The sequence below is a fragment of the Microcaecilia unicolor genome, chromosome 3 (genome assembly GCF_901765095.1).
Source record: "Microcaecilia unicolor chromosome 3, aMicUni1.1, whole genome shotgun sequence".
In the NCBI taxonomy this organism is placed as follows: Eukaryota; Metazoa; Chordata; class Amphibia; order Gymnophiona; family Siphonopidae; genus Microcaecilia; species Microcaecilia unicolor.
Window position 1 is genome coordinate 255217873 of NC_044033.1, and position 27322 is coordinate 255245194.

The window sequence follows — 27322 nt, forward strand, 5'->3', positions numbered from 1 at the left end:
CTCATTACTCCCCTACCCTACCTCCCCCCACCACCTCCCCAGCTCTCCTGCCCCCTCATCATTCCTAGCTCTCAACCTTCTACACTTCCTCCCCACCATTAACCCATCCCCATTCCTCCTTAACACATCCCGTCTTCGTCATCTTCGTCGACCCTCCTCCCCCACCCTCCTCCGCACTCTTACGCCTTCTCCTACTTTCCGCAGGTGACGTCAATCCCAATCCAGGTCCCCCTCACCTCTCCTCTCCATATCCATGTAACCGAACCCAGAATGCCTCCAATCTCATTTCTATTCCCCTTCTCCCCCCCCGCTTCCCTCCCCTTCTCGTGTGCCCTATGGAATATCCACTCAGTATGCAACAAACTCTCCTTCACCCACGATTTATTCATCTCCCGTTCCCTTCAACTGCTCGCTTTAACTGAAACCTGGATAACCCCTAACGACACTGCCATGGAGGATATCTTTTCTCCCACACTCCCCGCCCAGATGCACGCGGTGGAGGCGTTGGGTTTCTTCTCTCACCCTCTTGTAGTTTCCAACCCCTCCTCCTGCCACAGTCCCACTGCTTCTCATCCTTCGAAACTCATGCCATCCGTCTATTCTACCCGACACCACTCAGAGTTGCAGTCATCTACCGCCCCCCTGATAAGCCCCTCTCTTCATTTCTTACTGACTTCGACGCTTGGCTCACCGTCTTTCTTGATCCCTCATCTCCATCCCTCATTCTTGGTGATTTTAACATTCACGTTGACAACCCATCCAACTCCTACACTTCTAAATTCCTCACTCTGACATCCTCCTTTAACCTCCGACTATGCTCTACCACCCCTACTCACCGTAATGGCCATTGTCTCAACCTCGTTCTCTTCTCTTCCTGCTCACCTTCCAATTTCTGCACCTCAGTCCTTCCTATCTCAGATCATCACCTAGTCACCCTCACACTTCATCACCCTCCCCCTCAACCTCGCCCAACTATAACCACTGCCTTCAGGAATCTCCAAGCTGTCGACCCCCCCTACCCTATCCTCTCACATCTCCAATCTCTTCCCTTCCATCTCGTCTTCTGAATCTGTCGACACGGCTGTCTCTACCTACAATGAAATTCTCTCCACTGCTCTGGATACCCTAGCACCATCTGTCTCTCGCCCCACTAAGCGCATTAATCCTCAGCCCTGGTTAACCCCTTGCATCTGCTACCTTCGCTCCTGCACCCGATCTGCTGAACAACTCTGGAGGAAATCTCGCACCCTGTCAGACTTCACCCACTACAAATTCATGCTATCCTCCTTCCAGTCCTCCCTATTCCTTGCCAAACAGGAATATTATTCTCAATTAACCAATTCTCTTGGCTCCAACCCTCGTCGCCTCTTCGCCACCCTCAACTCCCTACTTAAAGTGCCCTCTGCTCCCACCCCCCCTTCACTCTCTCCTCAAACACTAGCTGATTACTTCCGCGATAAAGTGCAGAAGATAAACCTTGAATTCACTTCCAAGCCTTCTCCTCCCTGCGACTTCTTAACCCACTCCCTCAACCAACCTAACCTGGCCTCCTTCCCTGAGATCACCGAAGAGGACACTGCTTGCCTCCTTTCTTCCTCTAAGTGCACCACCTGCTCCTCTGATCCCATTCTCACCAATCTGCTTAACAACATCTCTCCTTCAGTTATCCCCTCAATCTGTCACATCCTCAACCTCTCTCTCTCCACTGCTACTGTCCCTGACACCTTCAAGCACGCTGTAGTCACACCACTTCTCAAAAAACCATCACTTGACCCCACCTGTCCCTCCAACTACCGCCCTATCTCTCTTCTACCCTTCCTCTCCAAATTACTTGAACGCGCTGTCCACAGCCGCTGCCTTGATTTCCTCTCCTCTCAGGTCGTCCTCGATCCACTTCAATCCGGCTTTCGCCCACTACACTCGACAGAAACAGCACTCTCTAAAGTCTGCAATGACCTGTTCCTTGCCAAATCCAACGGTCACTATTCCATCCTCATCCTCCTCGACACCGTCAATCATAATTTACTTCTTGACACACTGTCCTCATTCGGGTTCCAGGGCTCCGTCCTCTCCTGGTTCTCTTCGTATCTTTCCCAACGCACCAGAGTATTTTCTAATGGCTCTTCTTCCACCCCTGTCCAGCTCTCTGTTGGGGTTCCTCAAGGATATGTCCTTGGACTGCTTCTTTTCTCGATATACACCTCTTCCCTGGGCTCGCTGATCTCATCACATGGTTTCCAGTACAATCTCTATGCTGATGACACCCAGCTTTACCTCTCCACTCCCGACATCACAGTCGAAATCCAGGCCAAAGTTTCGGCCTGCCTTTCAGACATCGCTGCCTGGATGTCCAACCGGCATCTGAAACTGAACATGGCAAAGACTGAGCTCCTTGTCTTTCCACCCAAACCCTCTTCTCCTCTTCCCCCACTTTCCGTCTCTGTTGACAACGCCCTCATCCTCCCCGTCTCTTCAGCCCACAATCTCGGAGTCATTTTCGACTCCTCCCTCTCCTTCTCTGCCCATATCCAGCAGACAGCTAAGACCTGTCGCCTCTTCCTCTATAATATTAGCAAAATTCGCCCATTCCTCTCTGAACAGACCACCCAAACCCTCATCCACTCGCTCGTTACCTCTCGTCTTATTGCAACCTTCTCCTCACTGGCCTCCCGCTTAGCCACCTATCCCCCTTCAATCTGTCCAAAATTCCGCCGCACGTCTTATCTACCGCGTGAACTGATACTCTCATATCACCCCTCTCCTCAAGTCGCTTCACTGGCTCCCGATCCGCTACCGTATACAGTTCAAGCTTCTCCTATTGACCTTCAAGTGCACTCAATCTGCAGCCCCCCATTACCTCTCTACCCTCCTCTCCCCGTATGTTCCCACCCGTAACCTCCGCTCTCAGGACAAATCACTCCTATCTGTACCCTTCTCCACCACCGCTAACTCCAGACTCCGCCCCTTCTGCCTCGCATCACCTTATGCCTGGAACAGACTTCCCGAGCCCATACGCCATGCGCCCTCCCTGTCCATTTTCAAGTCCTTACTCAAAGCCCATCTCTTCTCCCTTGCTTTTGGCGCCTAACCACCTTCCCCATTCATGATACCTACACTGACTACATAGTTTGTTACCTTTAGATTGTAAGCTCTCTTGAGCAGGGACTGTCCTTCCCCATGTTTAAACTTGTACAGCGCTGCGTAACCCTGGCAGCGCTATAGAAATGCTAAGTAGTAGTAGTAGTAGTAGTGTTGTGTTGCAGGATTCAGGTGTTTAAGTTGGGTCGTTAGGGTATGCCTTTTTGAACAAGATAGTCTTTAGTGATTTCTGGAAGTTTGGTAGGTCAAACGTTTTCACGGCGTTTGGTAGCGCGTTCCAGAGTTGCGTGCTTATATAGGAGAAGCTGTATGCATAAGTTGATTTGTATTTGAGACCTTTGCAGCTTGGGTGGTGAAGGTTTAGGAATGAGCGTGTTGATCTTGTTGTGTTTCTGGTTGGTAGGTCTCTGAGGTTTTTTTTTTTTTTTTTTTTTTTTTTAAATCATTTATTTATAATTTTTTCATTTTACAAGGATCACTTGCAAAACAGTAAAACAGAGATGATTGTACATTAAAACAATATTTGAAGAAAACAATCTCAACAAGATAAATGGATTTTGTACAATCTTTCTCTTTCTTAGACCACAAAATAAATAGGGAGAGTGAAACAAGACAAGGAGATCAATTTAAGCAACAGCAAACAAAGAAAACGTGGTATTAACCCGATTATCCCCAGTTATTATTTATCTAAATCATTTTTCCACATTGATCATCTGGTTGGTTTCTTCAAGACCATAACGGTGCATAGTCCATCAATTTCATTGGAAACATACTTATTGTCCAATATTAGTGAAAGTAATACACCTGATTTCATTTTTTTTCCCTTTTAAAACCAGAAATTGTTTAACAATACAAACCCTTGAATCTCCAATCCAATTCCCGCTGATTAAAGTAATCCCAGTTTCACAGGCTTCACTCCTTTTGAATTAATATATTAAGAGGAATCATTTCAGAGGAAAAAAAAACATTAGGAGTCATACCTGGAACTCTGGGAAAACAACAATCTCGATATTAATCATCTACAACAATATTCATTTTGTTCAAATTTTTTCTGGTCTTATTATCATTTTCAAATCTTAACCGTTTCTACTTCAGTAGAACTTCATTTGCTGTATATTCTCAAATGATTCGATTAGATTATCCATGTGGCTCATTAACAAGACTATATCTGAAGCAAAGTCATTCTCTACCACCGTCAGGTCCTGGAGCACCCTCCAGATGACATTCAATGCAACCTCCACGGGAGCCAAAAACTCCAAGCTGATAACTCTTAAGGGTTTAGGAGTAGCACCGCCGACACGGGTTCAGCTGTAAACGACTTCCGTTTCAGCATACACTCCTGACTCACTCCTCCACCCCTTTGGACATGGTGGTTAAATGATTTTTGAGCGATGAAGTTGTTTCCAGGTCCAAGAGCATCGACGCTCCTTCGTCGGTGCTAATCAAAGGACTCATCAACCCAGTCATCTATGGGCAGCTCGTCATACAGCGGTCCCACACTTGCTGCACAGGGGACAAAACGCTGGTCATCGGCGGCTGACCCCCCATTGTCCCCTTCCTCTGTTAAGGCAACTGCAATGCAGAGAGGAAATTTCAAGTGAACAAAAACTGAACTTCAGAGGACAGCTGGGCCGTTGAGTGTACGAGCTTCAGGTCACCATCTTTCCCCTCTCCCTAATTTGGGACACTCTTTGTCTGGTTTCTCCTCAGAGGCCTGTCTGATATGGGTAACCCTTCAGCATAGCCCTCTGAGTCATTGAAACACGGAAGCCCCTCCACCACTTACAAGGTGGTGTCCCTTCGGAGGGGCTAGGTTTAAGATTACCACTTACAAAGCCTGAAATGTAAGTGGTCTCTGAGGTTTAAGATTACCACTTACATTTCAGGCTTTGTCTAATACTGCATCCGAGACAAGATTCACATCAAGGAGGTGATGGGAAAACTACTTTCTGGGTTCCTTACTTCACCTGCACCACTTCCAGGGTCAAGCTTCTTACTAGGTGGCAAATAGGGCTTTGGCCCTTACTACTTTGAGAGAAAAATCTCTAGGCTCCATTCCATTAACCAATCACAGCCAAAAATGGAAGCCAGACCTCCATTTTCTGTTTTGGAGGGAGGCTGATAATTTACATAAAGTACTGGCTTATGGCACTCTGACAGATGAGTTCTTTGGATAATACCAGAAAACTATTCCCACAAGTTGCTCACAAAGAAGGCTGTTAACTCTCAACCTTTGAAATTACTACATTTGGATAATCTGCCTGCTGGTAGACCACCTGTTCCACCTTAGGACAGAGATTAATAGTTCAAGAACTTAAAATAAGGGCATCAATTTTCTCAATAGAGAAATGTAAATAATAGAGTAGCTCAGGAATGCATACCGGTACTCTAAACATATTTTTAAATGATCTAGAAAAAGGAACAATGAGTAATGTAATCAAATTTTCAATTTGAAAAACGTTTTGCAGCAGTAATAACAAATAGCACTTGCAGTTATTCTGTAGAAGGGAAACCCTTTTCCATTCAACTATTGAAAGGTTTATGCAAGAAAAGTCTCATGGGCACCTTTGCGTTCCTGCTCATGGCCATGAGGTCCATTGCTGACCTTTCCTAGGGCTGCACAACCTCCTCTACCATTCCCCACGATCTAGGTGTTTCTGCTGAGGAAGTCTGCTTGAACATTCTCCCGCTCCCATTTCCTGGGTCACAAATAAGGCTGACAAATGTTGCTCCACCCAGGTCATCACCAAGCACACTTTCTCTGACACGTGTCAATTCAGATATGTTAGATAAACAGAATTCCCTACTAAGAAACCAAAGGAGGACATGAATTCCCGGGGAAGAGATTTTTCATTGTTGCAAGCTGGCCATGTTGCTTCCAAGCTCCCCAGCTTTATCCTGAAGCTTAAGTGGAAGGGGTTAGGTCTAACCTGTAACTCCCCTGTAAGCAGGCAGATACTTTAACCCTCGCCCAGATCTAAGCATACAGGGATTAATATGAAGCAGGCAGCTGCTAATTTTCTTATGACATGTCCAAACACTGAATGCAGAGTGCCTGTTGCATTCCATGCACCTTAAAGAGGTACAGTCTTACTTGGACAAGAAAAAGGTATTTCTAAGCTGCACACACATTACAGATGTGTTAGAGCTGCATCATACAATATCTTTTCTCATATACCAATCTGACTGAGGTTCTCTTCTGCTGTCACCATAGAATTTGAGAGACCTCTTCCCATGAAGCCTGCAGGTGGCACAATAGCTCCTATGTCATGACCTGCTGCCTGGGCATCAACACAGCTATTTTAAAACTAACTTGGGAACACGGAACTTCACGCTTATTTTCAAAGCAAAAGCTTGTGTGGTGTTTTCCATTGAAATACTGGTGAGCAGTGGCCCAGCTATTGCTGAAACTAAAACTATATGCCCAAGATTCATTAAAAGGTGTCTTCTTTTAAGCCTTCCATGCTCCTTTATTATTTCTAGTCATTTAAATTGGAGTATTTCCTATTTCTCTAAATGCCATCTTCCTCTGGCTTGAGACTCCCCCCTCCCCCCTTCATTATTGTGGACTGTGTTTATATTATCGCTTCTCATGCTTCATAGGTAATATTTTATGTTTAGAAACGAGACAAAGTTTCTTTTCAAAGGTTATACTTTGTATAGTTTCTAAATGAAAACAGAGCAGCCTTTTTTGTTGCACTAACTTTGAAAATTATTTTCTGAAGATGTACAGGCTATCAAAGCTCATTTGAGTTTTTCTAAACACACAAATCTAATTCTTATGTTTGGGACTATCAAACCATGCTTTTTGGATAGAGTGCTATAACAAATTTTGTAAATAACAAGTACTAGCAACAGATTTGTTCTCATTTTGTTTTACAATGAATTTTTTTTTTTTTGGCTTTGTAAATGTATAACTGTCGTCTCACATAGATTTAAAAATCAGATCGATGCCGCAATTAGCCTTCTGCTACATAATTGTTAAACTGCTGTCAGTATGTTTTCTCACACCCCATTGTGCACGATGTGGAGAGCAGCCTCAGTCCCACATAACCTTCCACGCTTTCTTGGGGGGGGCGCTAATTTTAACAGCTCTATGCTGATAAACCATCCAATGTTTGTCAATGCCTACAAGTGCCTAGGAACAGTTGCCGCCTTTATCGGACCATAAGCCAACAGAAAAGAACAAACTTCTGAGTTTTTAGAAGGATAGGATTTTATAGGATTAGTGAGAGGAGGGGTGTGTTATTAATAGATTTAGGTGTCAGTAATCCGGCTTTGCACCGCTTGCACAACCAGTGTCTACTGAAGCCAGACAGGAATGGACCCTTTCATCCCTGCTGATACTACTCAGGGAGCCATCATCCAGACAGCCCCTGTTCCCTACCCACTGAACAACATAGCACCAAGCTGTGGCTAAAGTAGTGAAGGCCTTCCTTCCCTCTTTTACACAGCATAACAGACACCAGATAAAACTAGCACCTTAGGGAAGCTCCTCTCCAGCACAGGAAAGAGGCATGCCTTAGTTAACTAACGTGCAATTATTCATGACTCCCCTGTGGAGTTCCTGTTTCCCAGCACCAGCTAAGGGAGAAGGGAGCAAGTCAGTGGGGCATCAAAGAGTGAGAAAAGGAGAGTGAGCGGGGTCTCCACCTTCTAGATTCAAAGAGCAGGTAAAATACCAACAGAATGGCTAATCCCCCCCCCCCCCCGCCGCAAAAATATTTCTAAAGGGGAAAAAAAAAAAAAAGAAACCCTCTCTCCTTTTCAGCAAACACTCATACTGAAAGTGGGGAAGAGTAACAGATGCCCAGTCTTACATGCCAAGAACAGCTTCATCCCAACAATGATCACATCCTTGTGAAGTGTCAGAGAACATTACCCTAACACTTACTCAGCCCCTCCATGTAGAAGGCAGACTGTTAGCCAGAATCTTAAACAGAGAGGCTGAAACGCAGCGCACACTTCCCCTCTCTGCAACCTACTGCCCCAAGCTGTGTGGCTTTAGCAATAGAGACAAGATGGTCACCTCTTCTCCCCATACATAAAAGGGCCGAGATGGGGGGGGGGGCACACTGATAGGGGGGGGGGGGGAAAGTTTGTCTATAGAAAACAAGAGCTTATGGCTGCATGTGGAACTATGCCACTCCCAGCCTCCTGTTATATCCTGAGCCCTGGCCACTACTTTGCCATGGAGGAGTCAGCGGAAGGATATTAACCTGTCATACCTAAGGCAATCAATCAAACTTCTCCTTGACAGGTTCCCCCTCCACAGCCTCCAGCACATTCATTCATAGGTGAGCAGGATAGGCCTTGCACACACTGCTGGCAGCATGCCTACCACAGCTCAGGTACTGCCTTCCCCACATTGTGATGCTTTAGAATATTTGGGCTGGCACCAGTCCAAAAGAAAAAGATCCCCAGGGAAAGGCTTCTGCCCTTCTCCCTCCTCATCCCTTCCTTTCCAAGCTTCGCCATGCCTCACCCTTCTCTCCCCTTCCACTATCTGTCTTGCAGTGCTATTCACTCATCTTTCCTGAGCGCTACTAACCCTCCTCCATTTCCAGTCTCTGCTATTTTCATCTCCTTTCTTTTGCATTTTGCTGGATCTTCTGAAAGTATGCAGGAGGGCCAAAAATTATGGCTACTGGACTGGAGGGAGCTGGAATGTGCATGGCAATGCAGCTGGAAGCATTTTCCTCCATTTCACCAGGTCTGCCCCTCTCTTCTATAGGTCCCACCCCTTCCTAGGGCAGTTTCTAACCACCACCCCCCCCCCCCCCAGCATTCAGCACATACTTTCCCTCTGACCTGCATTCCAGCTTGTGAGGCTGACTCTCCCTCCCTGCCACTGCACCTTCAAGGGTTGTCGGATTACTCTACTCCGCTACCTGCTCAACAGGGGTACACCCAGGCCCTGGTAGTTTGGTTTTTTTAATTTAAGGAGAGGGGATGTCTTCAACATTTTTCTCCTGTGCATTAGGATTTTCAGGTCAACTTGACCCTGTCACATAAACCTTCAATTACAATTGGTGCAGTGGAGGGGGGGGGGGGGGGGAATCCCTTCCAGCTGGCCCATTAATAAAATTGATAGACCATAGTGCAATGTGGAACTTACCAGATCAAGTATGCCTGTATCCAAAATTTGACCATAAGGTATCACTGTCATGCAATCGCCAAGACCTAAGAAAAATTGTTCTTTCAGGGAAGTTAAGAAAAAAAACGTTTATTTGTTGTTGTTGTTTTTTTTTTAATTACAAATTGGAGCACATCTGCCTACAATCAAGTTTCCTTCCACATCGAAGAAAACTGAAGGCAGGTCTCTGCCATCCACTGCATGCCTTTAAATTCCAAAGCAAGGCCTGAAACAGAATCACACCTGGCTGTTCATTATACAGTCACATTCTTACAAGTGCGCTCCTTCAGTCAGAAGATGGTGCAAGGAAATAGCAGCGAGCCAGTGTTCGAATCCTGCTTCTCCCACCAATACTCTTGATGACCTTGAGTCAGTCACTTCACCCTCCTTTGTCTTCAGGTACAACTTAATTTGTAGGTCCATTCGGACAGGGAAATAACGTATTGTAGTTGACAATAACTTACTGTCAGCTCAGCAAGTTAACCATTTCCAAATCTGAAGTCTCAATCCAAACCTTACTCTGCCCATGCCACCTCCATATCTCTGATCCCCATTTAGCACTGCTGCCTTTGTCCTAGGGAATTTGGGGGGGGACATACAGATGTGCAACATCACCACACCCCATACAAGGGATGGCCAGTTAGAAGTGTATAAACAGACATGGAGGAAGCCATTGCTTGCCCTGGGGTTGGGTTTCTGTCAGGTACTTGTGATCTGGATTGGCAGTTGTTTGGAACAGGATGCTAGGCTAGATGGTTCAGTATGGCTATTCTTATGTTCTGATCTACATACACAGTATGTAAGGGCAGTAATGAACATGGATAGAGCCTGCATGAGATCCACAGAACATGCACAGCCCTGTGTCTCGATACATGTATGCAGACGTGTAGTGCACACATTCAGTACAGAAACCTAAGTTTTAAAGATTATGCACATGAAAGTAGGCAGGTTCTCAGGACAAGATGACTGTTGGAAAGCTTGGAAGCTGGCAGTTAGGAGCAGCGGGTAGGCCTCTGAGCATCGGCCCCTGGGTCACAGATCCTCTCCATGCTCGCCTGTTGCTTTGCCATTTAGGTTGGTGGTATGAGCGCTCTAGAAAAGAAGAGAGAAGAGGTAAAGCATATGTTACGCGATCTTCTCCAGCACCGCTTGGGAGAGTTCTCCAGGGACTGAAGAAAATTTCTTTCCTCCCATACAGCAGTCCTTTGGGAGATCAGAGTGTGTGTGTGTGGGGGGGGGGGGGGGGGGGGGGGGGGGGTGGTAGGAGGCTGTGGATCCTGTTCCCCGCCCCTCCAATGGTAGGTTAAAAGTCCCACAAACAAAATACCCTCTTCCTTCTCTTTAATACTGACTGGGACTGGGGTCTCTTTATGGTGCTGTTCTGCAGTCTAGCAATCCTGCTCTGGGGAGCTGTCAGTCCACTGCAAGGGAAGAAGAGAGAACTGGGATGAGTTTGGAAGATGAGTTCGTTATCTTGAACTTCCTCCTGCAGGGTCTGGACAATATGTTTCATCTAGCTAGACTCATGGCTCTGGGGAGAGACAGACTACATCTATCGGAAGAAGAATGGGACTTGTCCTCTGCTTTAGTGGTACCAATTCATGGGGGCGTTATGGGCCTCCTCTGACTATAGAAAAAAAAAGTCTAACACTATCCTACCTACTGTCATGAAATGCCTAGCCACCCAACTGGGGTTACCCCGTGGCCACATAGAGAGTCTATCATTTTGACACCCCAGCACAGCTCAGGTCCACCTGACCCTGACGATTGTGCTCTACATTAGCACCCTCATCCCACCAACTGGGTCACAACCACCTCCAGGTGAGTCTCCTGCTCTCAAAATTATTCCCAATGATTTCTAGGTTATTAGAGTCACATTCCCAGTGGTCCCACAGTTCCCAGAAAGCACTCACAGACCCAAACACAGACCACCAGGATTCTTTATCAGTCCAGACAGGCAGAACGAACAAACAAATGTGTTTCTTCTCGAAACAGTGGACAAAAAAAAAAAGTGCAAATAGCAAAAACAGTAACAAGTAACTGAAAAATGGATCAATTAGACTAAGTATTTGCATACTTCCTAGAAAGTACCTATTAACACAGGAAAGGAAAACACTAGCACTTGAAACTCAGATTGCTATAACTGAAAAGAATCTTATTTGATGCTTTCTAAGAAGAGCTGTATAACCTGTGTCCTAGGTGCTGAATGAGAACAGCATCTCCTCCCCCTTAGGCACACCCCTCTCTCCATTTGCCCACTTTTTCCTTGTTAAGAACAGGTGAAACCTGGCTGCCACATCTTACTTGACAGAGCGCTGTCGCTTCTTGGTAGAGCATCTGGTGATGGAGGAGAGGGACCGAGGAGTGCTTGAACGGAGCCGAGTTAGAGGACCCTTTGCAGAAAACACCGCAATCTTAGACCTGTGGATGGGAGAGGTAGAAATAGGACAGATGCAGAGAAATGCTGCTTCCAAGTCATGCCACAGCACAGAACAAACTACTAGTGCACGACATGTTTGTCACAAGTAGAGATAGTACCTACCCAAAGGAAGAAGTACTGTCTGCGTCTTTCCAGTTGCAAACCCACATTTTCCCAGCAGAGGATTGGAGAAGCATTAAAGGCCATTATCCTGTTTTCCTCCAAGACATCAAGGTAGCATTCACGTTCTGCACAGCCAGGGCAGCAGCAGGCACAGTTTGCACGCTAGTAGCAAAGTTCTGGAGAGCAGATGTGGCTAAGGGCTTCCGTCTCTTTGTCACTGCAGAGGAACAGAAGTTGGGGGGCTCTTGGACATCAAGCTTCGGGGTGCAGGGAGAGGCCCTCTGCAGAGGCCACATGACTTTTTGAAAGAGGAGCTGCCCTCGCTGCTGGTGCTGTTATCCAACATCAAAACAGGGGCACATTTACTGGATATTCCCCCACTAGACTGGGCAGAGTTTGGCTGTTTTGCCCGTAGCTTTATAGTGGCTCTGCATCCTGCTCCACATGGGGTGCTGGAGTCTGGACGCTGCCGTTTCTTTAGAGGAACCACAGGTGTGTTTGGTGAGAGACTGAGGTCCACAGACTCTTCCCTCCTGCACCGCTTTTGTGGTGGGTGCCGCGGTGCTGTCACTAAAAGGGAAACAAAAATACTAGAGGAAAAAAAAAAATTTCCTTTCCTGCGCAATACAACATTTGATTACTGCACTTGGCGACTCAGGCTTTATATCCCCATACTGCCTCTGCAGCCCAGAACCTTCCACGAAGAAGTGTACAAGCTGCACAACCCCCTACCTATCCTACCGGAAGATATTTTTTTTGGCCCTCTGCTGTGACCCTCATTGCTGCAGGACTTTTCCCATCTCTCCCCCATTACAAATCTGTACTGCAGGTGGTATCATTTTCAGACATTTCTAGTTTATCACGACCCGCAGGGAATGAAGAAGAGAGCGCCTACCTTTGCCAAGCTGGAGCTGCAGTTCCTGGTTTGGGATGATTTCACTAGGCTTTGGTTTGGTCCTTGTATCCTGTGTCTCCAGCCTTTCCTTCCACGTTGCGCATCCATCATTCCGGAGAAGACTTTCCACCTCTTCTATCTCCATAGTCATCTCAGGGGTGCACAATCCAGTCCCTTTTAGGACACAGTGCTGCCTGCGGACCACCCTCAACAGGACACCAAGCAGCCTGGGGATGAATTAGGAACACTGTTATTCTTACAGAGTCAACGTTCCTACCCTCTGGAGTTATTTGGCACAGATTAGGACACGGACACCTTCAGACTTACATCTCCATCTGACTATAATCCAGTCTCCCCCGTGCAGCTTTAAGATCCTTGTGTTCAAGCAAGAGTGAGTTCCTACTCTTTAAGGAACAGCAGAATGAGGAAAGGTGAGATTCCTGCATCAGAAAAAAAAAAGAGACATGGGGGGGGGGGGGGGCAGGGGCAATAAGCAAATTCAGGAACTGCTGAAGGGGAGGGAAGGGCACGTCAGAGCTGGTTTCATAAGAAAGGAAAGCACCTGCAGCCCGACTTGGTCCATCTCTGTCAGCTGTTCTGTCCCTTCACTCTCACACCCAGGAAGTGTCTCTCGCACGGGGGGCTCCTTTAGCCTATATAGAAGGGAAAGAGTAAGACAGCCAAGATCATTGGTTCACCTACTACCTACCACTGCCGAGGTCTTTGAAGCACTAAATGTCTTCCGCCATCATAATGTGTGCAGAGGAAATGTCTCCCTACCGTGCAAGTACTAGCATGTGCATTTATGATTCCACTCTGTCCCCGATTAGATAGCTACATAGCACCCACCTCCTTCCCACCCTGAGGGAGACAGCAGCATTACAAGCCATCAGAATAAAACTTACCTGAAGCAGGTCTGTGCTTGGGGGTCCATCTTCAGTGCTGCAGGACTCTGGCTGCTCTCATATGCTTTCAATTTCTCTCGCAGCTCCATTACCTGAAGGACACAGAAGGGAGGCAACCCATACGTTATGGACAAACAGTCCACATATCCACCAGTGCTATGCCACAAGGTGCAGGAGGATCAAGATGGATAAGGAAAAGAACTCCCAGGATTGCCTAAATACAGCACTGTCATTGGGGCCAGTAGATAAAAGCTATATGTTTTTTTCCTGCAACAGCTCAGCCAAAAATCTGTTTTTGGCCAGGTGGTTGAAGAGGCACTGTAACTTCATTGCAGTTGTCAGTCATCCCTCATTCCCATCCCTTCCCCCCCCCCCCCCCCCCCCCACCTAAAAGCACTGTGACCCAAACATGAGCACCATGGCAGTCACTGAAAAACAGCCGCGTATGCAGGGGTGGGGGGTGGCAGAGATAGTCTTGCCCGATAACTCACCTCCGCTTTCAGTTCCTTGCATACGGCTGCGTAGTTACACATGGGGCACTCCACACTGACCACATTACTCTTTGGCTGACAAAACAAGAATCAAATTAAAGATCAGCAAGATTTCTGCTTAAAGACCAAAGCCAGTTCATGTTGCCAGATTAAAGAAACCTCTAATTCCTCTCACACTGCCATTTCATGAAGGGGGGCAACCAACCCCCCCCCCCCCCCAGGGGCTAGTCTGACCATTGTTCGCTACAGTACAGGGGCGCAGATCACCATGTAGCAGCAAGAGCTCATGCTGTCCCTCACACTGATGGCATAAATGCTCAGTTCCATGTTGTACACCCGTCCCTACAAGTCACAAGATCAAAAAGCAGACAACAGTGTCTCCATCCAACCTTTTACCCCCGTTTCTCAACAGTTTCATGGCATATACACCCAGATCGCTACTATATGGTGGAGAACTACCCACGTCCGTCCCCCAACCCCTGCAGAGTGCTCCATAGAGAGGATGTCCTCTTCAGTGATCACAGGGCACTTACAGATAGCTTGATCTCTTTGGCGCGGTTGGCGTAGCGCAGTGTGTTGTAGGTGTCATCATAGCTGCGGGAGGAAGGGCTGATGGCCGTGATCATCACTGTGCGGCAGTTTCCCCCAATAGAATCCTTCAGCAGTCGTGTCAGCTTGCTATCCCGGTATGGCACATGAGACTTTCCGGCTCTGAGAGAGAGAGAGAAAAATCATCAGGCCAGAAACACATGACCCAGAACACGAGTGAATGTGGTCAGAACCCCTGTAGATCCTTTCGCACACACAATCACATTAGGAAAGTTTCTTTAACAAAGTGATAGCATTGTCCTCCAAAATAGCAAAAAAATCCCCAGCCTCATCACCAGAATGACACAGCATTACCTTGGCATCTGCCAGTGCATTTATCACATTGATGAGGGCCAGCAGAGAGCGGTTAATGTTGGAACCTTTCCCTTAGTCTCTCGCCCCGGGCATTTGTGGTAGAAGCTCGCTCTGACCCTGCCAGGTCGATCAGGCTCATCTTAGCCACACGGAAGTCTTGACTGAGGCCCCAACGCACGGTCTTGCTGTTTCACATGAATCTGTCACGGGGAGGGGGAGTAAAAGGACACTCGGAATCCCCAGTGAGAAAACAAGAAGTTCAGCTTAACTAGCATCCTTTCCTAAAATCATCACATTAGAAGAAGTGAGGTATGTTTTCTAGTCTCAGCTAGATTCTTCCCCCCCACCCACCCCCCCCCCCCCCCTCCAACGATTGTACCTGGAAAACTGCATGGGATCGTGACGATGTAGCATTGGCATCGGTGGGGTGCTGAGTGCGGTTCTTGTTCCCCCTCGCCAGCATCTGCAGCAGGTGCTTAGCTGAGTCTGGCTGCAGATGAAAAACAAAAAACACAAGGGAAGGCTTCAGACAAGCTTGCACAGCCAGCTTCCTTCACAAAGACAATATTGCATGATGATTCGTCTGCTTATACCTCTCGCACTTCTCCCATCTATTTAGAATCTCTTTCGATTCGCCAGAATCCTTTCAGATTTCTACCCAGAGCACCAAGTCAATCACTCTTGGGTTTCTCACCCAGCCTCATCCCAGTGCACAATGGAATCTGTAGGTTTTGTTGCCACAGTGGGACTTAGCTTTAAAGATATTCTGGACTGGATACAACACTCTAGCCAAGCACATCCATTAGTACCAGTTGCCTGTACCTGATGAAGGAGAGACCCTGAACAACAACCCCCTTTTGAGGGTCCTCTCGAATGGCCAAGGGCCCCTGAGGCTCCAGCAGATCCTGGATTTGTTCATTGTACACCTGAAAGAAGGAAACAGGAGTCAGAAGGCAGGAATGCATGTAATGATAGCAGAATAAAGTTGTAAGATTCATGCTCAGGGAGCTGTGAACACAGAGCTGGGGAGGGGAGTACAGATGTTCGAACATTACCTCAAGATAAGAGATGAGCACTTCACACTGTTTGTCCTCCTGTTCCTCCATCCTGCGATACAACTCTATCATAGTCAGGTACATAATACCTGGATCCCTCTCATCTCCCAGCATTGTGTGGGTCTTCCCAGCACCCGTCGCACCATAAGCGAACACTGAGGAGAAGGGCCACCAAATCAGTCATTAGGCACTAACAGATGGTATGAGACTAACACATATGGCTCTCATCTAACCCCCTCTTCACATATGAATGTCAGTGAGCACTGGAGTTCTGTTCTCATTCATGTATCAGCCATATCAAACAGATAAAGGATATCCAAGGATAAACCTGGCCTGTATTTCCAAGCACCCCAACACCCTGAGCCACACCCCCATCCAGAAAGTGAAGGCTCTAGGGAAAGTGTATAGCACCAGTAAACTTGCTGGGCTAGGGACATATATGACATGGCATGGACCCCACAGATGAAAAAACAGCTTGGGGATTGGTGCAGATTTCAGCAAGCTCATTTTAGAAACACTTTAATCCCATTCCGACCCTCAGAACGCATCTGCAAGGGGTTTGTGAGACATGAGAGACACTGGGGGGACACACTGTAGTAATTAAGATGCCATATTTTATGGGTTTATTTACTACAAATGAAATGTTGCTTGAATGTATTTAAGTTAATGGGATGTTCGATATTTTCCTTCTTAATCATTTCAACGACATCAAAACCCAACTTGAATTATAGAGAAAAAGAGCTTTACCATGTGCTTCTGATACTATCATGTAAGGCTTTTCACGCAAATGAGGAAGAGCCTCAATATACATCATAAATTTTCAGGGGATATCCCAGTGAATGAAAGAGCTTTATAACAAGTGTAGAAAGCTCTCTCTCAAGTCCTCTGGAATCAAGGATAAAGCTGATTATATGAGGGACAGACTGAAATGTGCACCTTCATATGAGCTCACCGGAGCAGTTGTAGCCATTCAGAACCCCATCCAAGATGTCCTTGGTTATATGTTGGAAAACCTCTTGTTGTCCAGCTGCTTCTCCAAACACATGGTCAAACACAAATTTCTGCTCTCTTGTCTTACGCTTGGGAGGTTCTTGGACACCTGACCCCTGCAAAAATCCTGGTGGGCTCAGGCTCCTCAGGGTTCAAGATCAGCAATACTGGGATCCACCACCTGCACAACTCGATGCTGGTTTACCCTCCTGCTCCTGCTGACTAAGGGGTCGCACCCTCACCACCACCAACACATTGCCCTCCTCGGAGGCCATTGCAGATACCGTTGGAAAGTCACACAGATACCTCCTTCCTGTTGCTGTGAATTAGAATAGAAAGATGGTGAAGATCAACCACTTTGGATATGCAGGGCAACACTTGAATGAAAAAGACCTGCAGAGCTCTGGAATTGAGCAACAAGGGAGCCAGTGCAGGGGTGGGGGAAGACAGACAATAAGGAGAGGTGGGTTAAGAACACTGGCTGGTTTGTAAAAACTGGAGGATGCTATTTGGATACAAGGGTTGGAAGAGAGAAGCAATGGAAACACACATTCAAGCAGCGCACTAGCTACAGATGGTGAAGGCAACTAGCATAGTGGACAAGTTCCTGTAGGGGAGGTCCCATAAAGAAGGATTAGCCAGATAGATCTGGGAATGCTATAAATAGACCTACTTTAGGGATCCATTTGATATTTGTGAACTAGACTGGCCAATGTCTGAGACAGAATGCTGGGCTTGATGGACAACAGGTATAAGGGTTAGGAGGCAAGTTAAAGTTAAGAAGGGGGTTTGAAAATATGCATAAGAATTATAGGTGGGGGATGGATAGATATGGGGAGATAGTTTAAGTGGGTGAGGTGGGAGGGAAGGTCAGAGGTGGAAAGAAACATAGAAAAATGTAGGCAGAAAAAGACCATATGGCCTTTCCCACTCTATCCATCCATGCCATCTACTCTCCTATCACTCCCTTAGAGATCCTATGTACTTGTCCCAACCTCTCTTGAATTTAGATACTGTTTTTTGTCTCCACCACTTTCACTGGAGGCCATTCCATGAATTTGCCACCCTTTCCGTGAGAAGTATTTCCTCAGGTTACTTCCGAGTCTGTCCTTTTCACCTTCATCCGATGTTCCCTCATTCCAGAGCCTTCATTTCAATTGAAAGAGACTCGCCTCTCCTGTGCATTTATGCCGCATAGGGTATTTAAATGTCTCTTTCATATCTCCCCTCTCTCACCTTTCTCCCAAAGTATATACATATTGAGATATTTAAGTCCTGTCCCCATATGCTGTATGAAGACCACTGACCATTTTAGTAGCCGCCTTCTGAACCGACTCCATCCTGTTTATATCTATGTTGAAGTTTCGGTCTCCAGAATTGTACAGAATATTCTAAATGAGGTCTCACCAGGTCTCATACAGAGTCTCATACAGAGTCTCTCCAAATTTCCTACTGGCCATTCTCTCCCTATGCACCCAAGCATCCTTCTAGCTTTCGCTGTCGCCTTTTTCTACTCTTTGGCCACCTTAAGATCATCACATATGATCACACCCAAGTCCTGCTCTTCTTTCATGAACAAAAGGAGTTTTTCACCCCCTAAACTTGTACCATTCCCTTGGGTTTTTTGCAGTCCAAATGCATTTTTAGCATTTAAAATCTTAGCTGTCAAATTCCAGCCCATTCATTTAGCTTTGCTAAGTCCTTCTTCATGTCATCCATATCATCAGAGGTGTCTACCCTATTGCAGATTTGGTATCATCTGCGAAGTGGCAACCTTACCAGACAGCCCTTCAGCAATATTTCTTACAAAAATGTTAAGAAACCGGCCCAAGAACTGAAACTTGCGGCCCACCACTGGCAACATCCTTTCCCTCAGAATGAATTCCATTTACCACTACCCTGTCACCTCCACTCAACCAGGTTCCTAATGCAGTCACTTTAGGGCCCAACTCAGTTTATTTATTAGGCATCTGTGTAAAACCATGTCAAATGCTTGCTTAAAATCGAAATACACCACATCTAACGCTCTCCCTCAACCCAACTCTCTGGTCACCCAAAGAAATTAATCAGATTCTCCAACAAGACCTGCCTCTACTGAAATCATGTTGCCTTGGGTCCTGTAATCCATTGGATTCCAAAAATGTTACTATTCTCTGTTTTAAAAGCGTTTCCATTAATTGACTTACCACAGAAGTCAGACTTACCAGTCTGTAGTTCCCAATCTCTTCCTTACTTCCGCTGTTATGGAGAGGGACCGCATCTGCTCTTCTCCAGTCCTCCGGGACCACTCCTGACTCTAAAGAAGCATTGAAAAGGTCAGCCAGTGGAGCCGCTAGAACTTCCCTAAGAGGCTCATTTTCAAAGCACTTAGCCTCCCCAAAGTTCCATAGAAACCTATGGAACTAGCCTCCCAAGTGCTTTGAAAATATGCCTCAAAGTCACTTTAGTACCCTCAGATGTATGTCATCTGGCCCATCGGTTTGTCCACCTTTAAGTTTAGCCACATCCTCACAAACACAGTCCTCTGAAAATCATTCGGGACTACAACCCCTCCGTTCCTATTCGTGTTTGTATTCCATGGTCCTGCTCCTGACCCTTCAGCTGTGAACACAGAACAGAAATATTTGTTAAGCAATTCCGCCTTATCGTTTCAGCTTCTACATATTCCTCCCCTTCACTTTGAGTCTCACAATGCCACTTTTCACTTCCTCCTATCACTAACATGTAAAATATGTCATTTCCCTCCATTTTACTGTATTGGCTATTTTTTTCTTCCATTTGCATCTTTGCTTTCCTGACTACTCTACCAGCTTCTCGTAGCTTTTCCGGATATTGTCTTCTGTCTTCCTCTTCGTCTGCGATCTCTTGTAGTTTATAAAGGCTAACCTCGTTTTCCTTTACCTTTCAGCTACTACTTTTGAGAACTAAAACGGCCGCCTTTTTCCTCTTTTATTTACTTTCTTTACAAAAAGGTTGTTGCCCTTACTATAGCTCCTTTCAGTTTTACCCACTGCTTTACAACTTCTTCCAAATGTTCCCATCTAGACAGTAATTCCTTGAGGTAATCCCCCATCTGAATAAAGTTAGGTTTTTTTTTTAAAGTCTAGAACCTTCACTTATCTTAATATTAAACTATACCATTTGGTGATCACTGGATGCCAAATGATTACCTACTAAAACATCAGAAACACTTCCCATTAGTAAGCACTAAGTCCAGTATGGCCCCATCCTGCTTGGGTTCCATTACCAACTGCTGGAATAGTTTCCCCTGTGGGAAATCCAGGATCTCCCACTTCCCTATCTTGTAGGATCTGAAATTGTGTGGCTTTAATACTATCTTTAACATAAATGCCAATCCCCCTCTCTTTCTGGAACAGATTAAAGCCCAGTATAACTATATCCCAGGCATCCATCACAGCCTCAAGATCTAAAACCTTATTTCCCATACTTCAGGCATTAGTATATACTACTTTCCAGATGTTGCCCCTTTTCCCCATTTGTGCAGATGTATTTAATACTTCACTTACCTGGGGGCTTTGATCACCTTGCCCCAATGATTCTAGTTTAAAGCCCTCCAGTAGGTTGAGCACAAGGGTGGAGATGGATAGACCAGAGGAAATGGGATAGCAGTAAGGGTTGGGGGGGGGGGGGGGGGAACGACAGATGGGGGAGGGTAGGGAAGTGGACAGCTGTAAGGGTGGAGGTGGATAGATGGGGGAGTGAAAGGGATAACTGTAAAGGGTGGAGGGGATTGATAGGAGAGGAAATTGGGATAGCCATAAGTATTCAGGTGGATAGATTGCGGGGGGGGGGGGGGGGGAATATATGGGGGAGGGGCAATGGGAAAGGATAACTGTATGGGTGAAGGGATAGATGGGGGGAGGAAAGATAGCTGTAAGGATTAGGGTAGATGGGAGAAGCAATGGAGATAGCTATAAGGGTGGGGGGATTGATGGGAGAGGGAAGGGGACAGTATGAGATGGACACTAAATTTGATCCCGAGTGTTACTTACCTGTTTTCTATGATTTCCCAACCTCTCTATTAACTAGGGTTCCGTAGTACTTATCTCCACTACTATTTAGACACGCCTGTTATTATTACCATTTACTGCAGACACGTCCGCTGCGCCGCTTCTCGCTGCATTCAAATCACGCGGACTGTCCCAAGCAGTCTTGCGATTGGGCGACGGGGCGCGGCGCAACGCGTGCCTGCCGGGAGCTGTAGTTCTCAAAGGGAGTTCCTGCCTGTTACGTCACAGGTGGCTGAGGTACGCTCGCTCGCTCGCTTCAGGAACAGCAGGTGACGCGCATAGCATCACCTAATGTTATGGTCTGTGAATTGTATAGAATCCACGCTTTTCAAATCTGAACAAAAATATTATTGTAACCATTAGTTGGATCAGCAGATAATAATATGCATATACTAAAGAGAAATATTGCGCATTCATCCAAACAAGACCAATGTAAGGTTCAAATGTTTAATCATGGCTAGATCTATTCTGTAACTGGCTCATTTAGGACATGGATGTACCAATGTACATTAAGCATGCCATACTGGGACAGACCAAAGGTTCCTCAAGCCCAGTATCCTGTTTCCAACCCAATCCAGGTCACAATCACAAGTGTAAAATATATTTTATGCTGCTTATACCAGGAATAAGCAGTGGATTTTCCCTAAGTCCATCTTAATAATAACTTAGTGATTTTCTTTAGGAACTAGTCCAAACCTGTATTTGCACCACAGAAGCTAAATATATGTTTCTTGGTAACTGGTGAACCAGATGATGATTAAGTTCTGGTCCCACTGTGCTCTAAGCTTGTTACTTGTTCTTGTCCTGTGTTGGGTGATAAAATTATGTGATCATTTAGATTTAATGGTTTCTTCTGTTTTGCATATTAGTACCTGGTAAACCAGCTGATGACTAATAATATTCCTGCCCTTACTTTGGAGCTGGAATAATTCAGGAGTTCTGGTCTCACAGTTCTTAAGCGTTTTGCTTGTTCTTGTCCTTCTGTGCTTGGTAATACATCCTGTATTATCACACAGCCTGCAACACCAGAGTATCACAGCACATTACGTTCTACTGCTAGTTGTCTTACTACACAACAGCACAACATCACACATGTTCACATGTTGTAAGTAGTGATCCATCACATGTTTCTTTTTATTTTCTAAATGCAAAATACCAAGATACACTTAAATGCAATTCTGTAAGAAAAACAGGATCAAAAAGCAACTTGCCCGAGGGGTCCTTCTACTAAGATATGTAAGCGTACAGACACGCTTATCGCAATGGCTTACCGCGTGATGTCCTCAGGCAACCTGTGGTCATTTTCAAATCTCGTGTGCCAAGTGAGTGCTAAATAATATTTATTTTTAATCGCAGAGGGGGCATGTTGCACTAATCAGTTAACGCATCCTATTTCTGGAATGGGCGGGACAAATTGTTGTTCTTTTGGCTGCTGTCAGAGACAGGGTTGCTGGGGCTCGATGGATCCTTGGTCTGTTCCAGCATGGCGATGCTTATGTACTTATGTACGGATTTGATTAGCGCAGGATTAGCACATGAGCCCTTACTGCCTACATGAGCCCTACTGTCTGATAATTGGCTGTGCATTAGTGCCAAAATGAGTGCATGGCATTAGTTCAAACAATAGAAAAATTGGCCAGTTCCCGGCTGGCAGTGAAAATGGCCATAGCATGCAGAAAAGACCCGTGTAGGGTGTGCTGAGGCCACTCTTTACCACAGCTTAGTAAAAAGATCCCGAAATATATGGTAAGGGACAGGGGCCTGGGGATGGGGATAAATGGCCCAGCCTCACAAGAAGAGTGGCCACATGGCGAGAGCAGCAGCTGAGACTGCGCAAGGTCAGGGTTCAATCCCGTTGACACTGCTCATGACCTTGGGCAAGTCACTTCACCCTCCATTACCTCAGGTGCAAACTTACCTCCTGTTGTTACTAAGCTGCGCTAGCAGCTGCTATGCGCTAACGAATGTTTTTCCAAACAGAGGCCTAAACAATGTATCTAACCGAACATGAAATTAATTTGGCTGTTGGATTTTCCTTAATTATAAACAAGTTGCACAGTGCTATAGTTAAAAATAGACCTGAACTTCTTCTTTATATCTGGGGCCTCCTAATCTGCACTGGCCCATCCCGGGCCTCTGATTCTCTGCAAAGCACGATGAGGGACAAGTAGATCAAACAGAGCCAAGGAGACATCACTACTTAAACAGACGGCGGATATTAACATGCTTTAGGACTTGTAAGGAGCAGACCCCAGAATTATTTTCACTTTGAAATACAGATAGTTGAGCAGAGTCAAAAATATCAAAATATCTCATAAAAGAGATAGTGGAATTAGAAAGGGTTCAAAGAAGAGCGACCAACATGATAAAGGGGATGGAACGTTCTCGTTTGAGGAAAGGCTAAAGAGGTTAAGGCTCTTCAGATTGGAAAAGAGACGGATCAGGGGGAGATATGATCGAGTCTACAAAATCCTGAATGGTGTGGAACGAGTAGAAGTAAATTGATTTTTTACTTGTTCCAAAAGTACAAAGACTAGGGACACTCGAGGGAGTTACATGGAAATCTTTTAAAACAAATAGGAGGAAATAGTTTTTCACTCAACGAATAGTTAAGCTCTTGAACTCTTTTGCGGAGGATGTGGTAACAGTAGTTAGCGCATCTGGGTTTCAAAAAGGTTTGGAGAAATTCCTGGAGAAAAAGTCCATAGTCTGCTATTGAGACAGACATGGGAAGCAACTGCTTGCCCTGGGATTTGTAGTATGGAGTGTTGCCACAATTTGGGTTTCTGCCAGGTACTTGTGACCTGGATTGGCCACTGTTTGGAAAACAGGATACTGGGCTAGATGGACCATTGGTCTGACCCAGTATGCTACTCTTAGTTCTTATGTTCAAAATGTGAAACATGTATTTAACCATATGGGGTCAATCTTCAAAGCTGTCCAGATGGAAAATATCATCCAAGGACAGGGACTGGTTTCATGTGTGAGATGTCTGCTCCTTAGGACCAATGGCAGATTAAGGGAGGGTGACTGGGACAGAACGTACAGGAGGCTCATACGTGGCTCCATTAAGGCTGAGAGCAGAAGGCATTAAGGTTAGGGGTAGCCTGGACGCAAGGCCTCCTTACTTACGGTGATGGCAGGTGGGAGATTTTCTCCCCCGATGCAGAGAAGGTTCTTCTCTTACCCTCCTGCAGACAGCTTGAATGAAGTCATAAATATGCCATATTAGTCCACTTACAGTAGATGCATAGGTATACGGGATACTAGCTCTGTGACTCCTTGAGTATCCACAGTACTGAAACCAGCTTTTTCATTATGTCCAGAGAAGGGTAATCTGTATAGAGTTTAGTACCGCTCAATCATTTCAAAAAGTCTCCTGAAGTTGTAAGTGAAAACTTTCATATGGACACATTTAATCTGTTTGTGACAAGTGCTCTCAACAGATCTGCCCCCTCCATCAGATCAATGCTCACTCAGCTCAAAGGGTTAAAGCTCTTCCCTGCACTTCTGCCTGCAGGCTGTGTGGAAAGGCTGGAATGGACGTGTCAGAGCGGGGAAAGCTGAGGATTATGCTTCTGAAAAGGAAGAAGAAAACAGCCCAGGAGAGAGACTGAAGAGGGAACACAGCCAGACCCAGAAAATGAAGGGTTGAGGGCAACTCCACTGTTTGAAGAGACCCATGAACCTATCTACTTCATTTTCATCTTGTCAGACTGGATCTGGCCATACAGGTCTCTCATGATATTGAGATTTTACAGGGTGCTTGGCCCAGGTAGGGTGTGGATACTGGGGCATAGGAGCAAACTTCTAAAAATGATTGAAGCAGCTTAATCCAAGATAAACCAGGTACTTGTGACCTGGATTGGCCACTGTTGGAAACAGGATGCTGGGCTTGATGGACCTTCAGTCTGTCCCAGTATGGCAATGCTTATGTACTTACTCTTCTTGGACACAGTGGTTTGTTGAAGCACCCACTGCATGGTCTGGGTTTCTGCAGAAATGTAAACACCATCAGAACAGGGCATGTGCCGAAGACTGAGAGGAGAGAGGTGGACTGAGAAGTTTTCCTGGTCTTGCTATGCCCCTCACAACTTAACATACTTTTCTGGCTGTGGAATGCAGAGGGAAAGGCTCAGCCCTCCCCATGACATGCACATGCATATACATATACAAACACGCCAGAATTCACAGCACACGTGCACTCCCCTTCAGCACTAGTTTATACTGTTCTGCCTGTCTCCGTCACACCTGCTCCCAGAGCCCACAGGCAGAGAGAGAGAGTCCTTTGCTCTGCTCTGTCCATTGGGGGGGGGGGGCTTAACTTGCTCTCCTTTTCTCAGAAGAGTGGCCACATGGTGAGAGCAGCAAGCTGAGACTGCGCAAGGCCAGGGTTCAAATCCCGTGGACACTGCTCATGAGCTTGGGCAAGTCACTTCACCCTCCATTACCTCAGGTGCAAACTTACCCTCCAGTTTACTAAGCCACTCTAGCAGCTGCTGTGCGCCAATGCCAACACAGCCCATTCACTTTAATGGGCTGTGTTGGAATTGCTGCACGGCAGCTGCTAGCACAGTTTAGTAAACATGGGGGTTAGATTGTAAGCCCTCTGGCAAGGGAAATAGCTATTGTACCTGATTGTAACTCTTCTTGAGCTTGTATTTGAAAAGGAAAGTAATATGAAATTGAAATCCTTAGAGTGTTGAAACACTCAGCACCTTTCAATATCCCTTCATCTCCCCCCCTCCCCCAATGTCCCATCTGCAGGAGGCTTGCTGGCCCTGCTGTATACTGAGGACAAAGACTGAGCCTATGGGAGATCCTACTATATAATAAAGGCTGAACTAACCCTTTGTGGGACCATAGGCAAACAAGTGTGCTGGCCATACTTTTTCTTCCCTGGTATAACTACTAAACAAATAATTCTGTTCATTATTCATTGAAGAAGGGATTGGAGAAGGAATGTCAGCAATAAGCAGGTGTATATATGGCAAAGAAGTTGACATCACTACAAGTACAGAGGAAAGGTTTGAATGGAACCAGCAAAACTAAAAGAGAGAGAAAGCCCTGGGGCCAGATGGGTTACATTGCCAAATATTAAGGGAGCTCAGAGAGGTTCTGATAGTTCTACTGAAGGATCTGTTCATTATATCCCTGGAGATGAATGGTCCTGTAAGACTGAAGAAGAATGAACGTTGCCTCTTCACAAAAGCAGTAACAGAGAGGAGGTTGGAAAGTACAGGATGGTTGGTTTCATTGATGAGAAATAATCGAGACTCTGCTGAAGGAAAGGATACTGAAGCATCTTGAATCCCATGGGTTACAGGATCTGAGGTAGCATGGTTTTACCAGTGGAAGAAACATTTCTTTGCTTGGATGAACAGTGCATTAGATTAGAAGGAGACGCTGGATGTGGTGTTGGGATTGATGCCAACCTGCCTCATCAGGAGTTAGGGCGCCAACACTCCTTCAGTTGCTGTAGTAGCAGAAGCTCTCTAGAGCTCTTACATGGTCTCTAGAGTCGTCCAGATCATTGGAAGGGGGTCCAAGCTGGGCAGCCATATCCCTGTGTGGGCCCTGCCCCTGCAGGCAACTCCTCCCCTAGAATGTCCTTGGCACTATTCAGTTAAGTGATGGGCCTGTGCCTCATGATCTGAAGAAAGTGAAACAGTGTGATATGACAGTGGCCAGGGCCAGAGAAATGCTAGAAGGCATAGGTAAGGGGATCAAGGAGAGGATAATGCCCCAGTATACAAGCTGTGTTTCTTATCAGAAGTCATTGAAAAAATTCTGTTTACTCAAACATCCTCTTTTGTTGAAAAATCTCTTGCTATTCATCCAAAACAATCTGGCTTCAGAACTCATTTTAATACAAAAACAGTCCTCATAGCTCTTCTAAGCAAAATGTAATCTCATCTTGACAAACAAAGGTGGTATAACAAATGTGACTAAACTTTACAGAACACTGGTCAGATTGTTGTCCCACAGGAGGTCCTGTCCCCAGACTCCCTATCCTACATAGCACACCAATTCTTTAATGAAGGAGGGGTTAGAGAGTGAGTGTGTAATGCTCTCTGCTGTCTTAGAAGAACTGATATACCGAGGGGACAATCAGTGGCAACATATTCCAGCCCCTCTGCCTTCTTTTCCTACTCCTTAGCTGTAGTCCTTTTTATCTTTTGGTTTTAGGAAGTGGAAAAGAGGGATTAAGGAAACTCAAAAAGGCCAGGTGTGGCTGCCATACACTGAAAAACAGGGAGGGAGGAGAGGGGAGA

At 45.9% G+C, this 27322-nt stretch overlaps 1 protein-coding gene across 1 annotated transcript; it reads right to left on the reverse strand.

Annotated features, from left to right (window-relative positions):
• Positions 1–9817: 9817 nt before the first annotated feature.
• LOC115466602 (kinesin-like protein KIF18B) lies at positions 9818–21148 on the reverse strand. The gene is given in 22 exon segments (XM_030197948.1): positions 9818–10329; positions 10585–10656; positions 11540–11656; positions 11778–12069; positions 12072–12347; positions 12673–12899; positions 13000–13112; positions 13235–13325; positions 13578–13669; positions 14069–14143; positions 14602–14777; positions 14962–15037; positions 15039–15140; positions 15142–15171; positions 15351–15461; positions 15781–15897; positions 16027–16181; positions 16979–17123; positions 17125–17178; positions 17180–17218; positions 17220–17335; positions 21030–21148. Coding segments are annotated over 21 exon segments (2574 nt in total). The 5' UTR covers positions 17292–17335; positions 21030–21148; the 3' UTR covers positions 9818–10187.
• Between the last annotated feature and the right edge of the window lie 6174 nt (positions 21149–27322).